The 14654-nt window shown below is 42.1% G+C and overlaps 1 protein-coding gene across 4 annotated transcripts in view; it reads right to left on the minus strand.

Annotated features, from left to right (window-relative positions):
- LNX1 (ligand of numb-protein X 1) overlaps positions 1-14654 on the minus strand; it is a 250324-nt gene that overhangs the window by 193992 nt on the left and 41678 nt on the right. Inside the window, exon 1 of one of the 4 annotated variants that reach the window (XM_089669252.1) lies at positions 1164-1634. The exons of 2 other annotated variants lie outside the window; for them this stretch is intronic. In XM_089669252.1, coding sequence (XP_089525378.1) covers positions 1164-1255 — 92 coding nt within the window. In that variant the 5' untranslated portion in view covers positions 1256-1634. Of the gene's footprint in view, positions 1-1078; positions 1635-14654 lie in introns of those variants that run through there. One more of the 4 variants, XM_089669253.1, reaches the window with a different exon arrangement.

A 14654-nucleotide genomic window follows, 5' to 3' on the forward strand; every position in this document is an offset into this window, starting at 1 on the left:
AGGAATAGGCATGGCTTCTGTGGCACCTTTTTCAGCCATAGTATGTGCAATTACACAGCTATTAATTAATGATTAACGATGTGCTTTAGGGATGGAGATGGATTCGACAACAAGCTCTTTGTTCCTGTCCCTATTTATTAGGTCTGCTTGATCAGGGCCAGTCTCACTTGCTGTCAAGTGTAGATGCTGGATTGAACTGCTCTTGAAATGTCAATTTAACCCAATCCTTCCAGTCACCAAGGCTAATCCATCTGGCGGAACTTACTGACCAGTTGAGAGGTCATTTCACATGTGGTCTATATTTTTTTTATGATTTTTCAAGTAAAACGGTCATGGAGATATCAATGTATCACATAAATATTTCACACTCATGCACATCCCGGTCACTTTATTGTTGCTGTATGCTAATCTCTCAAGAAATGGGATTGTTTCCTTGTCAGCAAACACATGATTTTTTTTTTTTCATTGCTTATTCATGAGGAAAGGCGAACATTCTTCTTGTATAAGAGGACACTGACTATGTACTCTAAGCATACAAATCAGGTCCCTTAAAGGGACAGGCAAATGTGAGGAACGAGAATGGTGGCTAACGAGGGCAAAATTCTCACACCGTCGTGTCACTGATTTACTACAGTACTACAATAATAAGCTGTATTGATAAAAAGAAGTGTCTCCTATTGACCTTAAGTTAATGGCTATGCTGTAATATAACACTTAAACATTCTAGTAGTAGCAATATTATTAATATACAGTATGTATACACACACATAAACACACACTATACAATATATATCCACATTATTCAAAATAATAATCTAAATAATAATAAAGTAATAATGATAAAGCAATAACCCTTAGCATTTCCTGACATAATAGTAAATATAAATGCAAACTGCAAATAGCTTTTAACTCCTTCCACACCAACCTGTGCTGTGCTTTGACATACTTTGCACGGTCTGCCATTAAAAACACCAAGACAAATGGGGAAAATGCACACAATAAATTACATGTTTTAATGAACACAAGAGTTCTGATTGCAAATTACCATTGTTGAATGTACACAAAAAAACACATTTACCTTGAATGATCACAACAGGGAGGTCTTGGACACATATGTGGACATCACACACAGACACACATATAGGTTCACTGTGAGTACTCACAGTTCAGAATACAGGAAATGTAGATTGCCCATATTGTCTATATAGTTGGCAGGGCTTAGCCAAGGTAGAACCAATAAGAGAAGAGCCTTCATTTTTGAGCACAACGTTGATATGGCTTCCTCCTGACCAATTTCTTGACAGCTTTTAAACAAAAAAAGAGGTTTCCAGTATTTTTTTGCAGTTGGTTTGCTGCTTGGTAATATCAGATGTAGCACATCATGGTTCTGATTGTAATTTCAAACTAAGCAAAGCAGGAAAAAAAAAATCATTGACCTGTAAGAGGATTAGTTCATTTGGATGCTAGATTGCTAGAGATGTGGACGGTTTAGAGACAATGCAGCATGGATGGCGAGACAGTGACTTATGCTGGGAAACAAGGCTGATGTAAGGTAAAGGGACCAGCCTCCTGCACGACACAGAGTGGTTCTTTATAAACAGCTGGTACATTTACATCACTGGCTAGAAGCAGATGGGTTGTGAGAGCTTAGGCAACCAACAAGCTCTGACTGCTTGATGCTGTGCAATGTACATATATACTGTACTGTGGTACAACCTCTTTCAATACATGAACCTTTGCAATCCGTGTATATTACTGAGCTCTGTAATATTTTAGGAAAATGATAATGTGTTCATGGAAAATCCTCAAAGTTTTTTGTTGCATACTGTTAAAGTGAACAGCTCCACTCACAACTGATATAACCGTTTAGTTTCTGACAAGGTGAATGACCTGCTGATTTCCTAGGGTAGCCATAGACATGGGACCGGTCACAATTCTTGCTTGATGACACATGTGCAGTACTGTTAATCCTTTGGTCCTCTTCGTAGGAGTTTAAAGGATTAGATGCACTCGTTGGAAAATCTCCCAAAGCAATAATGAGCTTCATCAAACAACAAAGGTACTGATATTGCCCTGTAATTCATTAGCAATTATCTGAATATTACAGACATTGTCCAAAATCAGAAGTGGAGGAAGAGCTATCCCCACTGGGGTTCATAGCCTTATCCCATTGTTGTGGTGACAAAGGGAAACGATGCTGCCAGAATCTTCATTATAGAAAGTGAGATCACTGGGAAATCCAGCTTCAAGGGGGTAAATTCTTTGTATAGACTTGTAGGAAGAAGAAAAAGCCTGAAGTCTCTAAGAAACCGGTAGGAGGGTTAACCAACTGATGCCCACCAAAAACTGAAATATAGGCTTTGGGTGACATAGAAACTGTCATAACAATATTTATTGAATAGAAGTGAAATCTGAAGCTAGCCATACATGCATAGATTTCCCTAATTTGATCCATGGGCAGAACAAAGGATGTCTAATAGATTTCTCCATCTACGCTAAACAGCAAGATGGAGGAATCTTCCCTGCTGGTTATTGTATTCAGCCCTTGCGGCTTTCTGAATAACCGAACGTTGAGTGTGACTGATTGGATGCATATACTATTTGGTGGACAATTTTCCAGACAGCTCTTTCAATTTTTCAATCAAGGTTTGTAGAGCCAGGTGGTAACCACAGGGCCACCCATGGTTTGCATTTCAGACCATTCAGTAGGAAGCAGCCAAAATTCGAACTCTGTACGGCAAAGCCTTAGCTTTCACACTAGAACATTTCAGTGCTAGATTGCGAAGTCTTGTAAAACTTTATTAGATGCATGTTTTATGCAGGAACACCAACAACAGAAAACCAGAATTGCTAAGCTAACATATTATACATGCCAATCCGATAATAATACTTTTGTAATATTAGAAATGTGGTAGTAGTTTCAAGGAACAGCCCAGTTAAATATTAAAATGAAGTATTTCCACTGCAGGGGCGGACTGACAACTCATGGGGCCCCCGGGCAATAGGGGATCATGGGGTTCCTGTTTCCTTGCCCAAACTCAAAAAAGCCTATGAAAAAGGTACCAGGGGCATCTCATGGGGCCCCCTACTGACCCCAGACCCTCGGGCAGTACCCGAGTTTCCAAAGGGTCAGTCCGCTCCTGTTCCACTGACTCAAATAATGCATCCTAACTACTGAACAGTTCTTTCCATTCTCTATTAATTTTCTGAACCAGTCTACCCTGCAATCTAAATCCCTTTAATTTGCATTATTTTTGTCTCCTAGGGCTACTAATTCTGAGCCTAGTAAGGAATACAAGTGTCCTTACTGGTTAACGCACCTTTCTGTATCTGGACACATGTAAGGAAAGCGTGGAAACATGTGACAAGTGGTTCAGATCCACCCAAAAGATAAGATATTTACAAGTGAAACTCAAAAAATTAGAATATTGTGCAAAAGTTCATTTATTTCATAATGCAACTTAAAAGGTGAAACTAATATATGAGATAGACTCATTACATGCAAAGCAATATAGTTCAAGCCGTGATTTGTCATAATTGTGATGATTATGGCTTACAGCTCATGAAAATCCCAAATCCACAATCTCAGAAAATTAGAATATTGTGAAAAGGTGCAATATTCTAGGCTCAAAGTGTCCCACTCTAATCAGCTAATTAAGCCATAACACCTGCAAAGGGTTCCTGAGCCTTTAAATGGTCTCTTAGTCTGGTTCAGTAGGAATCACAATCATGGGAAAGACTGCTGACCTGACAGTTGTGCAGAAAACCATCATTGACACCCTCCATAAGGAGGGAAAGCCTCAAAAGGTAATTGCAAAAGAAGTTGGATGTTCCCAAAGTGCTGTATCAAAGCACATTGATAGAAAGTTATGTGGAAGGGAAAAGTGTGTAAGAAAAAGGTGCACAAGCAGCAGGTATGACCGCAGCCTGGAGAGGATTGTCAGGAAAAGGCCATTCAAAAGTGCTGGGGACTTTCACAAGGAGTGGACTGAGGCTGGAGTCAGTGCATCAAGAGCCACCACACACAGACAGATCCTGGACATGGGCTTCAAATGTCATATTCCTCTTGTCAAACCGCTCCTGAACAACAAACAACGTCAGAAGCATCTTATCTGGGTTAAAGAAAAACAGACCTGGTCTGTTGCTCAGTGGTCCAAAGTCCTCTTTACTGATGAGAGCAACTTTTGCATCTCATTTGGAAACCAAGGACCCAGAGTATAGAGGAAGAATGGAGAGGCACACACTGCAAGATGTTTGAAGTCCAGTGTGAAGTTTCCACAGTCTGTGTTGATTTGGGGAGCCATGTTATCTGCTGGTGTTGGTCCACTGTGCTTCATTAAGTCCAGGGTCAACGCAGCTGTCTACCAAGAGATTTTGGAGCACTTCATGCTTCCTTTCGCAGATGAGCTTTATGGGCATGCGGACTTCATCTTCCAGCAGGACTTGGCACTTGCTCACACTGCCAAAAGCACCAAAACCTGGTTCAATGACCGTGGGATTACTGTGCTTGATTGGCCAGCAAACTCGCCTGACCTGAACCCCATAGAGAATCTATGGGGCATTGCCAAGAGAAAGATGAGAGACATGAGACTAAACAATGCAGAAGAGCTGAAGGCCGCTATTGAAGCATCCTGGTCTTCCATAACACCTCAGCAGTGCCTTCTCTGTGCAGCTCCCCCCTCCCTCAGATCCCCCCCCTCACTGGACAGAGAGGCAGCAGCAGGGGCCAGTGACTCTTGCTGCCATCAATCACAGCCAGTGAGGAGAGAGCGGGTTGTCAGGTCTGAGCCATGCTCTGTGTTGAGCCCGCATGAGTGCCCCCATAGCACCCATAGTACCCCTGAAGAGGGGGATCAGGGCTGCTCTGTGTAAAACCATTTCACAGAGCAGGTTAGTATGAGGTGTTTGATATTAAAAAAATCCTTTAGAATCACTTGTTCTTTAGAAAACTTTAGAAAATTATACTTTGCAACACACACCTGACCTTCTTTCTGTTAAGTAACTATAGAACAGGGGTGTCAAACTGGTGGCCCTCCAACTGTTGTGAAACTACAAGTCCCATCATGCATCTGCCTTTGGGAGTCATGCTTGTAACTGCTAATCTTGCAATGCCTCATGGGACTTGTAGTTTGGCAACAACTAGAGGGCTGCCCTGTGCTATAGAAGAATATTACAAACTGTCCTTTTCTTCCAATCTGCTAAACACAAAGCACAAACCGTGCTTAAAGTGTCAGTAAGCTCATCACAAAGTGTTCCAGTATACCGTAAAAGCAGTAAATCGAACAAAGTAAACAAATATGTATAGATTGCTACATAAAATTGTTGCCAAATACCTTTTTTTCCATCTGTTATTTGGTGACGTAATTCTGCAGCCCTTGCTCTACGCGCACTGTGAGACCAGTGGGTGGAGCTACAGGCATCCTGTGATGACAGATTAACTGTTGCGTTTGTTGTGGTCATATGTTGTCAGAGGAAAAAAAATAGCACACTATTTTATTTCCAAGAATTTACACCAGATAGCAAAAGTTGCCCCATAAGAAACAGAAAAGTATCACATGGTGCAGCTTACAGAGCAGAAAGGAGGAAGTAAACCGCTTCCTAACACAGAACAAGGCACATTCATAGAGGAGCAGGGTTTGTTCACACGGGTGGTCAGGGGAGCAGTAAAAGTAAATGGATGAGCAATGGTTTTACTACCACTTGAGCACCCATCTAAAGAAAGGCATGCAGCTGCTCAGGGTTGTAAATATGCCAGGGCCACGATGCATTGCTCCACAGTTGTGTAAAAAATGAAACCCCATGTCACATTCAGTGGGCATTACTACAGTCAAATGCAGTTCTTTTATGCATATGAGCCAACGGCAACTGCCCGGAAACCACATGCAATGCAAGTGGTTGCCATGCTGTGCTTTAGTCTCTGTAGAGTTAAACCAGAACTATACGCAAAACATTTTTTTTTTCATTTTAGATGGAGTAAAGGAGGGTTATAACCTGTGTCAGTTATTTTTTATTTTGCCCTCTGTGTGTGGGCCAGCATGGGGTAAAAGCGTGTTGTAGTGGACCTTCCTCCATGTCTTCCCAATTAACTAGTTGGGCTCCAAGTCTGGGTCACATAAGAGGACTATCCCCATGGTGGGTTCTTTTGGGCTACACTAGGCACCTGAGACAAGATTGCTCTCCTACACATGGGGTACCTTTGCTTTAGTGCCGTTTCATCAATGTCCTGGGACAAGGCTAAGGTCTGATTTTAGATGTACACTTGAACAAGTGTCCTCCAGTTACTCTCTGATCCTCATGTAAATGTACATCTTTCCACTGTAGTTTGCAATTAGGCGGGCCATGCTGAACACTACAGCCACCTGTCCAGCGTTTCCCACTATCGGTCCCGGTAACATCATGGAACCCCACTGTGCGCGGGCTCCAACATGCAGTTCCATTCCTGTTGCTCTGGGAGACAGAATGCAGTGAAGTGCCAACACCATTTCCCTCGTGGCTAGAGGCAATTCCCCATATAACAGATACACATTTATGACCTTACGTACCTTCGCTGCTCATAGCAACCACATGTATAACTTGCATTAAGGTGAATTTAAGCATGTTAACTCTTCATATCCCATGTGCCAGTGATCCAAACTGTAGATTACTGTAAGTGTGCAATAGTGCCTATTACTTGCAGTGCACCCTTTTTAAAAAACTTCAGACCAAGCAGAAGGCAAAGTTTACCCCGGAGTACCTGCAAAGGTAGAGTCCGTGTGCGTTCAGGTCCATTAGTGGCAAAGTTCATGCTTTGGCATAATGCAGCAGCTGGCATCTCCAGGGCAGACTACAGGTTCCAGGAATCATTCTACATTGAAGACGTGGTGCCAGGGGCGGACTGACAACTCATGGGGGCCCCTGGACAATAGGGGATCATGGGGCCCCTGTGTCCTTGCTCAAACTGAAAAAAGCCTATGAAAAGGTACCAGGGGCATCTCGTGGGGCCACCTACTGACCCCGAGCCCTCGGGCAGTACCCGAGTTTCCAAATGGTCAGTTCTTTCCCTGTGTGGTGCTGCTCCGCTCATCGGCAGAATTCTTCAGGTGTAAGCTCTCTGTAGCAGCTGGAGATTACATCGTGCGGGATTGCTGTGCCCTCTCTTCCATCCAGCAGGCAGCGACCCTTGGCTTCAAACCATTGTCCTCTTTGTATACACAGGACCAGTGGATCAGACCCACAAATCCAGCGAAAACCAAAATACCTGGGAATAAAGTTAACCCTAACCCTCCTGTCCAGGGCAGCACCTAACCACATAAATTGCAGCCTGATTACATATGTCCCACTGAGAAGATTTACCTTCACTTTCTGTCCCATAGTCACAACAGAAAGTGAGAGAAAATCCCTGCAAATTAAGAGAAACCACTGGGGCCCTCAGGTCACCAGAACTACTGTCCCCATTGGGAGATTTCTTCTCTGTTACTGTTCTCGGGACAAAATAAAATTCAGGATTTTATTTTACTTTCACTTTTGATAATGGTAGACAAGACAGATAGAGAGGGTGAATCTCCCTAACTGGGGCACAGAAAGCAATAAAAACATGACAGGTGTTGTAATCCATCTCCACTGTATCCAAAAACCAAAAACAATGTTTTGCCTTTAGATATACTTTTAAACAGGGGGTGGGAATGAGCTCAAAAATGGCAAAGGAGCAGAAAGAAATTTGGCTGCTACAGTGTTGCCACTCAGAAAAGGGAATTCCATTGAAACAGCAGGATCAGCCAGGTATTTACTAACAATAAAAATATGCATGATAGAAAGGTTACTCAGCCAGGTATAGGCCATACTTTTACAGGTAATGACACAAAAAAGAATTTGGGGATTTTCTGACACTTAAAGCCCATATAGGTTTGCTTTAAGGTTCTGCTCCTTTTATTGGCCATGATGAAGGAATACACAGTACGTTTGGGTATGGTGGAGCATATCACTCATTCCATGTGACAGTGTAGGGCCAATCGTCATGCACCAGTGCAGTCAAAATGTTAAGATACATAGTCCAGTGTAAGCTATGACTTGAGAGAATCATAGCTTTAATAGGGTGGGTTTTTCTGCTCTCTGCTGATGAAAGGAGCCATGTGGAAACAAAGAAAAGATGAGTATATGCTTTAAGGTTAACTTGTGATTTGCTCATGCAGGGCAAATCAACAGATTCACTTTAATAACCTCCAGCCCCCTCCAGCACCAGGAGCTCCTCTGTCATAAAGATGAACACAGAACCATTGAGATAACTCTGGGCCTCTAATGCCTCAGAAAGTGACCTTATATCAGAAGGTGTGCATCCTATATTGAGATCAGTGTACCAGTGTTTAGTCAAGGAACAGAAGGACCCAGACGGAATCGTGGGAAGAATATGGCAGCTGAAAAAGACAGAGGTGGTTTGTCTTTGAGCTTCAATAAAGATGAGTTTGGACCTGCTGGGCCCTTACATTGTGTTAGAAGCTAATCTAAATGGTGAGGTGGTTTCTGGAATAGAATTGATCCCCAAAATAATCTTGGCAAGAGTATTGCAGTAGGCCTGAGAGTAAGCCCCAGTCAGTGTCCAGCACCACCGACTGTCCTGTGAAGTTATGAGCCCAACTGCTACTATGGTTAGTGAACATATTTACCCTCATCTCACTTTCATCTGTTTTTGGTGGAGGGAGTCAAAGGAGAGATCTCTGCAGAGAATTTCTACCCAGTGAATGCTCCTGTGTCATCAGAATGGAAAAACAGACTACAAACCCTGATACTGACATGGTGGGATGTGCAAAGAGTACCCAGCATTGTATACATCTGCAGTAAGATAATCCATTCAGGATGAGGTGTTGTTGAATCCAATTAGGGGATCTAAAAGCTCAGACAGTTGAAGAGAACCAGGGTTATCAGAAAGTTCAGGAGCCCATATGTCTATCCTATAGTGGCTGTCCCAAAGAAGAATGTCTTTAGATGTGCACTGACTATCGCACCCTCAGTTGGAGGACCATTCCAGACTAGTATACCATTCCATGGAAAGAAGATGCTCTACAATGTCTAACTGGGGCTAAGTGGCTTAGTGTGTTGGAGTGGATACCACTAGAATCTCATGCATCCTCAGGACAGACAGAAAATTGTTTGCTGGGTTTGTAGGAGTACAACAGGATGCCGCAAGGCCTGACTGGGCTCCCTGCAACCTTCCAATTTCTGATGAAGCAAACAGTGGTAGCCATAAATCTAATAGAAGTTCGGGTATATCTGGATGATATAATTGTCTTCAGAAGGGTGCTGAAAGAGCATGAGGAATGGCTGGAGAAAGTGTTAATGCAAGTTCAGGAAGAAAAATTGGAACTTTGCCCAGAGAACCTTCAGTTCTGCCCAGCATCTGTCACTTATCTGCGGTATGTTGTCTCTGGTGAGTGAGTTGCCACTGTCCCCAAGAAATTAGAAACCATCGCCTGTTAGCCAAGGCCCATCATGGAGCTGAGATTGTTGAAATTTCTGCTCCTAATACAGAAGGTTTACGGAGGGATTCACCAAGATAGCTTGTTCAACCCCTCAACTGCTACTGGTCCCATTCTGCAGAATGAAGGCAGGGGACAGGCTTTGGTGATTGCTATTTTTAAGGACAGAAAACAAATAAAGTCTTTTGAAGAACTACATATATCACTCAATGAAATATCTTTTTTTTTTTTTTTTTTTTACACATTTTTAAAATAATCCTTTTTTTGGTTATTTTCTGTAGTACATTTGAGATGTTGAAACATTGACCTAATTGAGACACCTGTGAGGCTGTACTGATACCTTTTTTTTTTGGTTCTTGCTTTTATAACCCTTTCCCACCCAGCCCAGTGTCCCTTTTAAAGTTCTGAATGCTGGAGGGCGGGAAAGATTGACTAGCTGTAGTCACATGACCAGGAGCTGGTCCTGCCAGCTGCTGACCATGGGCACCAAGAGCTGTCTTTCATAGCTTGGTTTCTGTGCTGGGAACGCGCAGTGAGTGCACTCTCAGCACAGAAACATCAGTCATCCATTTACGCATTTGTGCGGCCTGTGGGCATTAAAGTCCACCTTTTTGCATATACGGTTTGTGTTAGATGGTATTAAAGTGGTTAAGAAAACAAAATGTAAGACTTTCCACACCCTATTTGTTTTGATGCACCTTGAATATATTTAGTTGATTTAAACTAAATGTTCCTTTGGGCTTTAATGATTTTTTAATGAATACATAAAGTATGTGTCGTTAATGAAAAATGGTGGCTGTCATTGCTTAACGTCTTTTGAAAATGCTAGTTATCTGTTTGCGTCTGGCTTCAATACCTCTACAGACAAACCAAAATGCAATAAGTGAGTGTCTGAAAAAGGCAGAAACCCTAATTTCCATACTTATTAAAGGTCAGGGACTTGGCAGAGTCAAAGCAACTGGATTAAAGCCAGTCAATTAGCTGTTTCAGGAGAAGGGGTCCTATGATCGATTTCCTTTAAAGTGGCTGTAAACCCTTACCAGGGGCGGATTGACAACTCATGGGGCCCCCGGGCAATAGGGATCATGGGGCCCCTGTGTCCTTGCCCAAACTCAAAAAAAGTCTATCAAAAAAGGTACCAGGGGCATCTCATGGGGCCCCCTACTGACCCTGGGCCCTCGAGCAGTGCCCGAGTTTCTAAATGGTCAGTCCGCCCCTGACCCTTACATTTACACAGTGAAATGACTGGCCTCAGGTGATACACAGAGATTAAACAAATCATCCTACATCAGCAGCACAGTGGGTAAATGGTTGGCACTTCTGCCTGGCAGTACTAGGGTCGTTGGTTCGAATACCAACCATGGCACCCCCTGCCTGGAGTTTGCATGTTCTCCCTGTGCCTGCGTGGGTTTCCTCCGGGTACTCTAGTTTCCTCCCACACTCCAAAGACATGCTGGTAGGTTAATTGGATCCTGTCTAAATTGGCACTAATATATGTATGTATGAATGTGAGTTAGGGACCTTAGATTGTACACCCGTTGAGGGTTAGGGACTGATGTGAATGTACAATATGTATATGTAAAGCGCTGCGTAAATCGACAGCACTATATAAGTACCTGAAATAAATAAATCCTACATAAGTTGTACTTGTCTTTCTGCAGTCTTCTCTTCTTTACATACGTTCAAAGTCCAGAATTTATAAAGCTTGTCTGAGAGTTCAAAAAAGGGGGTGGGGAGCTGAAATTTCACTCTGCAGATCTCAGTGAGGAGACATCTGAGAGCTGATTGAAGGGAAGAGACACACCCGCAGCACACAGGAACAGAGCTGAGGCTGTCTATCTGCTGGAGGCCCCTCCCCTGTCACCTATTTTCTCTTGGTGTCAGGAAAACATGTCAGAAGTGAGTCATGCTCATAGCAGAGGAACTACGCAGCAGACAGAAAAAACACTTAGTGCTCTTAATTGACACAAATACACACTATAGAGGGATATGCTTTGTTCATATGTCATGTCTGAGGTTTACAAACACTTTAACTGTATCAAAACTGAATCTTCCAGGAGTTTGTCTTTAAATATCCTATTATTTAAAATGATGGCTGCAAAATCCAGACGCTTTATGGAACATCCAAAGGCAAGCGGATAGCTCATATTAACAAACAAGGACATGATCTTAGAATTCTTTTGTTATCGTCAAGAAAACACAAGCAGTCAGATTGCCTCGGCAATGACCTCAGCACTGGTCTTTGGGGAACATTCTTTTCACTAAGAAAGATAGTATGATGTGAAAGCCCTCCATCCTGAAATCATTCTTTTGCAAACAGCCAGTGGTGTCCTACAGAGCTGTGAATTTACATACACCGGAAGCTTTTATTCCTTGATAAGCTATGGGGAGAAAAATACTGTAAAAAAAAAAAAGAAGGAGATAGAAACTGTTGGAGCCAGCAGCTGTTTGAAGAGTTCCATCCATGCATTTTAGGTGATGGGAACTGCTACTTGTCTCTGGCTAAGGTTTTGTGTAATGATATGTGCAGGGTATTGACATTCTTTGTGTATTTGGATCTGCAGGCATACAGTTGTAACAATAATCTGGCTAGGTTATTGAGCAACTAAAAATAGCTCGTTTCCAAGCTTTGCCCTGCTCTTAGAGCAAGGATTACATTCATTGATAGTAATTTAACGTCATTTGCCTTCAGGCTAGAAGATATTTTTCCAGTTGTGTTCCTGCACGTGTTCTGGATGTCTACTCTACATTTTCCGGATCAGTTCGTTATGCTAACATGTGTTATGGCTCATTAGAAGACAAATACCAAGACCACATGATGCCGCTGACAATTATTTTATGTGATAAGCTTTGTACATTGCTAGCATTGGCACGTTATCAGAGAGAACACACCTTCAATAAGCATTCTCAGAGTGGTAAAGCAAAGTCATATTTTCAGAGAAGACATATGTAACATTTTTATTGCAATGTATAGCTTCAAGTATATGTAAACTATAACTGAATGACATTTAGGCTGGCAGTCCACACAGTGGAGGTGGAGGTGGATGGAGGAATCTTCCCCGCTGTGACATTGTACTCTGACAGCGGGGATGCTCTGCTATCAGACAACACTGATCAGTGGCTGCAGCCCATTGGTTGCAGCCACTGATCAAGAAAAATTTCACAACAAGCCCATTTGACAGAAGTCAATTACTAGATCGACTTCTGTAAAACGGAAGTGGCAACCGTGGATCGAAATCAAGCTAGTTTCTGCTGAACTAGCTAAATTAAGATCCATCTATAGCCAACTTTAGTTTGCTAAAGCACTTTATATTATATACAAATGGCTTTTTTAACCACTTGCCCTCCACATGATTTACCCCCCTTCCTGGCCGGCAACTTTTTGCGATACGGCGCTGCGTTACTTTAACTGACAATTGCGTGGTCATACAATGCTGCACCCAAATTAAACTTACGTCCTTTTTCCCCACAAATAGAGCTTTCTTTTGGTGGTATTTGATCACCTGTGCGTTTTTTATTATTTGCGCTATAAACAAAAAAAGACCAACAATTTTGAAAAAAAACCCCAATATTTTTGACTTTTTGCTATTAAACAAGTCCAGTAAAAAATAAAAAAGAAATCAAATTTCGACATAAATTTAGGCCAAAATGTATTCTTCTATGTCTTTGCTAAAAAAAAAATCCCAATACGTGTAGATTAATTGGTTTATGTGGAAGTTATAGCGTTTACAAATGGTAGTATATATACTGGAATTTTATTTATTTATTTTTTACTAGTAATGGCGGCAATAAGCAACTTATAGCGGGACTGCGACGGGCATTCTGACACTGGGAGGAACTGACTTGGTGTCACTGACATCCCCAGTGACAGCAATACAGTGATCAGTGCTAATAAAAAGCACTGACACTGTACTAATGGCACTGGGCAGGAAGGGGTTAACATGTGGGGCGACCAAAGGGTTAACTGTGTGCTGTTTTACTATGGGTGCTGTGTGTGTGCTTCACTGTAAGCACTGTGCAGGAGCTGACAGGGGACAGATCTGTAATGTTTACATACAGATCTCTTCCCCTTCGGAAATCCTCGGCGATCACTGGGTGCCAGCGGGGAATCAACGGCTGGGACCCGGTGATTGACAGCCGAAGCCACGAATGGCGGCGCGGATAGGGTGCATTCACCCCCTACCCAGAACTGCAAAATCACACACACACACACACACACACACACACACACACATATATATGTGTGATTTTGCGCACCCTAGCCACCCTGTAGCAGTATATCTGCAGTAGGGTAGTGCAGAAGCAGATAAAATGCGATTTTCACTTTTTTTTAATTTTAATTTTTTTTTGTTTTAGTGCTGCTGATCTCCTGCAGCCTTATTACAGCCACATTCTGACTACATGCATACCAGCAATTGCTGCATAACATTTCACAGGATGGGTTTCCTGATGGTGACAACAGTGGACTTTGTTGCAACAACCACTTGTAGTCTGTAGGGTGACCATACAGGAGCGATGGGGACAGACCATGGTCACCAAACGAGAGGGAGTACCTGAGCGAGGACCTTCATGGTGGGATCCCCATGTATTATTTTAATAAGCTGTATATTGATATTGAAAATTACTTGAAACTTTATTACAAAGCTTATATAGTGGGTTTAGATCTTTAGATTTTGAAGTGACTCACATTTTTAGATGCTAACGAGTCTATATTTTTCTAATCTTTTAAATGTAGACAATTATAGATTGACTACTAGAGCTGTGCTGGGAACTCAGCCTGCTCTCCTCCATTGATGAGACTTGTTCTGATACCCCCCACACAGCCTTTCACTAGTAAGATCAGTGTACTTCTGTTTCTCCTGCCCCAGCTTATGCAACTGAGAACTGAGGGTAATCACTTATAAAAAAGGGGAAAAAGGTATTTAGAATGTTTTTATAAATAGCTAAACAAAAATGTTTTACTTTCATCTCTATTTTAAACTGAATGGGCTGTTTTATAATCACTTTAATGGCAGGATCATCAAGTATAATTTTTATAGAACAAAAAAGAAAGACTTGGGAAATTATATTAACATAGTAAACAAAGTCACTGACCACTTTATTAGGTACACCTGTTCAATTGCTTGGTAACACAAATTGCTAATCAGCCAAACACCTCAATGCATTTAGGCATCTAGACGTCGTGAAAACAATTTGCTGAAGTTC

The sequence above is a fragment of the Staurois parvus genome, unplaced genomic scaffold (genome assembly GCF_062004578.1).
Source record: "Staurois parvus isolate SC_StPar_1 unplaced genomic scaffold, SC_StPar_1.0 ptg000071l, whole genome shotgun sequence".
NCBI lineage: Eukaryota > Metazoa > Chordata > Amphibia > Anura > Ranidae > Staurois > Staurois parvus.